This window comes from Saprolegnia parasitica (genome assembly GCF_000151545.1).
Source record: "Saprolegnia parasitica CBS 223.65 unplaced genomic scaffold supercont2.773, whole genome shotgun sequence".
Taxonomy (NCBI): Eukaryota; Oomycota; class Saprolegniomycetes; order Saprolegniales; family Saprolegniaceae; genus Saprolegnia; species Saprolegnia parasitica.
The window spans coordinates 1-3,351 of record NW_012157167.1 but is presented as its reverse complement, the minus strand read 5'-3'; the positions used below and the strand labels follow the sequence as shown (position 1 = coordinate 3,351).

The 3,351-nt window shown below is 60.8% G+C and overlaps 2 protein-coding genes across 2 annotated transcripts; one reads left to right on the top strand and one right to left on the bottom strand.

Moving 5' to 3' along the window:
* Positions 1-10: 10 nt before the first annotated feature.
* Positions 11-1,395, bottom strand: SPRG_17783 (hypothetical protein; the record flags this gene model as incomplete). The annotated part of the gene is made up of 1 exon (XM_012357180.1): positions 11-1,395. A coding segment is annotated over one exon (1,385 nt), but the record flags the coding sequence as incomplete, so codon positions are not given.
* A 1,526-nt stretch (positions 1,396-2,921) lies between these two features.
* Positions 2,922-3,337, top strand: SPRG_17782 (hypothetical protein; the record flags this gene model as incomplete). The annotated part of the gene is made up of 1 exon (XM_012357179.1): positions 2,922-3,337. A coding segment is annotated over one exon (416 nt), but the record flags the coding sequence as incomplete, so codon positions are not given.
* Positions 3,338-3,351: the final 14 nt, after the last annotated feature.

Sequence of the window (3,351 nt, the reverse complement as noted above, 5' to 3'; positions counted from 1 at the left end):
GCACGCCCACGTGTGGAGCTTGAAGCCTGCGTCCGCCGCGTACGCGTCGAGGCACTCGCCGTTGCTCTGCACCGCGAGCGTGCCAGACGCTTGGTCGTAGACGAACTGTTCGTTCTTGTTGCCCTTGGGCGTGTCCTGGTACAGACCCCGGTAGTACTCGGAGAGAACGCGGTTTGAGATCGAGCAGAACGAGATCGTGTTGGCCGGCACCGGCGGCTGGGTTGTCGGCGACTGGGTCGTCGGTGGGTACGTCGGCGCGTCGCTGGTCGCGGTCGCAGTCGCGTCCTTGGGCAGCGGAATGTTCTTGGACTTGAGAAAGTCGACGATACGGTCCATCTTGATGCCGCCGTTGTTGCAGCCGCCGCAGTTGTGGAGGGCGACGACAGCGTTGTCTTTAGTACTGAGCATCGGCGAGCCGGACGACCCGCCTTGCGTGTCGAGCTGATGGCCGACGTAGTCGTTCTCGGGAATTTCGTTGTAGCAACTCCCGCTGCTCAAGTCGGTGATCTTGCCGGGCGCGCCGTCGTCGTCCACAAGCGCCATATGCTGCGGGTTACCCTTCGGGTGCTGCGGGATGTAGATCTCTTCGTTGAGGATCGGGCCGGACGGGCGCACCTTAAGGTAGCCGTACTGCTTAAGGTTCGCGCCCTCCTTGAGATTGAGTTTGACGAGCGCAAAGTCGTTCTTCTGGTCCGAGACAATAAACTCGACGTCAGTCGCGACGATCTCGCCCTTGCAGCCGCGCTGCACGGTGTTGTTCGCGTCGTCGCACGTCGCGCACTTAGCGGCAAACTCGACCTGGACGTTCTTGGCCTTGGTAGCGTCTTGAATGCAGTGCCAGTTGGTCATCATATGACCTTCCGAGCCAATGAGCCAGCCCGTGCAGAGCGACCGGCCGTTGATGAGGAGGCGCGCGACGGCCTTGCTCGTCTCAAACTTGGTTTTTTCACTCTCCGCATAGCACTGCGACGGCTTGGAGTTGTCGGTGCCGCAGATGGACTCGAGGAGGTTCTTGGAGCCGCCCGTGCCAGAGATGAACTTGTCGACGACAAAGATGCTGCCGCTTGATGCCTTTTCGTACGACGGCGCCGAGTACGTGAGGACGACGCGGTCGGCGTCGATCGTCGTCGTGAAGAGGTCGTCGTGCTTGCCGCTGTACGACACCTTCTTGCTGCCGTCGAGGGACGTGATCGTGATCGACGCGCCGTCCGGAAGGTTCATCGAGGAAAAGTGGACCGAGATGTACGTGGCGCCCGCCCGCTCGATGATCTGGCTCACGGGCTTGGCGCCGTCGGCGCTGAGCGCGAGCGCATTGTCGGCGCCAATGTCGAGCGGGACAGGCGACGCCATGGCAGCGACAAGGAGCGCGCTCGTGAGTTTCGCCAATCGCATCATACTGCTGAGTTGCTGCTGCTTGGCGTGTACCAACGGAAAAGGTAAAGTGAGCGACGGAAAGGACGCGCTGCGGGACACGCGCGATCGGCGAGAGCGTTACTGCCTCTGCAACATGTGTTTTTGTACACTTCACTGGCGCTTTCTGAGTTGCCGACGTCGGGCCAGATGGGCCGCCGTCTTGCCAGGACGAGCGCGGTGTGGCAGAGGTGGGAAGTAGACAATATACGACCGACGCCGACGACCATGCAGACTTTCCGCGTCGCGAACGTGGTGCGATTTATTGTGGGTCGAGAATACTGCATCCTGGATACCTCTCAGAGTATGTACCATTACCAGGTGGGTGCGCAGAACGCTGATGCAGCGCGTGCAACCTGATCGAACGTCGCCGGCTCTTGGCCAAAGTGACAGCCTATTTGTTCCCACGTGTACGCAGTTTCTCCTCGCATACTAGTCTCAGCTCGAAGTGGCACTCGAGTGCTCTTTTGTTCGACTACATTCAAGACATCTTGGTGCGAGATGCTGCGAGGAGGCAGAGCTCGCGCGTAGAGGCGTCGTGACGACCGTACATTCGGCCGCGTTGCAGAACATTGCCGCGCGTCTTATGGCTTCCGTGTTTGACGCTGTGACAACGAGGCCGCGACGACCAGACTTGCTCGGACGCAGATGCGTCGTCTTCGTGGATACCAGTCCTCAATCCGGTTTCCAGACTGCAATGCGTCGCATGGCGGGATCACCAAAATCACCCACAGACTACCTGAGAGACGACAACCTCCAAGCGGCTCGAATCAGCCTCCCGGCTCCCTCCACGTGAGGAAGCTGCTGCGAACCATGAAGCAAGATACATCGCTGGCTAGCCTGGCCACGCACGACGTTGTTGATGGCGCTTCCGACGACGTCTGCTGCACGGTTACAAGCGAAGTTGTAAATAATACAGGCGCGATGCAAGAGACGCCAGGAGGAGCGTTCGCATGGGAGGCCAAGGTTGTCCCAAAGTCCAACACTCGTCCAGCCAGCGTCGACGACCAGCAGGCGGCCAACCACGCACTCCGACACCACTGCAGTGCATATTTACCGGTATATTACAGCCATGGACTCAGAGTCATCCTTGACTGGAGCCATCGAAGGCTGCGAGCGCCCGACGCGTCACCAAAAGTGTAGCTCGTTGCGGCGTCTCTGCCAAGCCATGCGCCGTCAGCTCCTGGTCAGCTCCTGCGTCCGTGGGTGCGTCATTCGCAGCTGTCGTCGGTGCCGACGTCGGCCTTTCTGTCAAGCAGCGTATGTCACGTGCTTCTTGAAAAAGGTGTAATGGCCGTACCACGGATCCTGCCACCACGCTGCTGGCAGCCACTGCGAATGCTTGGGGAGAAACCGAGCGCGAAGATGATACTCGGTGGTCAATGGCCGCTCAGATCGAGCGACCGATCCCTGCATCCGTCGGTGGGCTGAGAACGGCGGCGCGTCAGAGCCCTCGCGACCACCGTTCCTTTTGCATTTTGGATTTTGCGCACGTCGTGCAGTCGCTCCTCATGGCACCGCTGCTGCAAGTGCTTCTGAGTCTTCTCTCGGCCGCCGTCTCGGCGCAGACGGCGCTGCGGTTCAGCACGCCCGTGCCCATCGCGCTCACGCTCCACGGCAGCGGTCCCGTGACGCAGGTGCTCTCGAGCGACCGCGCGACGTCGCTCTCAGTGCACATTGCGTCCATGCACCTCCCGCCCGGCGCGACGCTGACCATCGGCACGGAGGATGGCCGCGACAAGGTCGTGTACTCGGGCGATCTCCGCGACGTCTACTCGGCGGTCTTTACGCAGCCGCGGATCCTCCTCAACTACACGTCGCCAACGTATTCTATGAACAGCAGTGCGCCGATTGTGACGATTGACACGTACTTTGCGGGCGGCGCTGGCGGTGGCACCGAGGCCATCTGCACGTCGACGGGCGATGCGTCCAAGCCAGCCG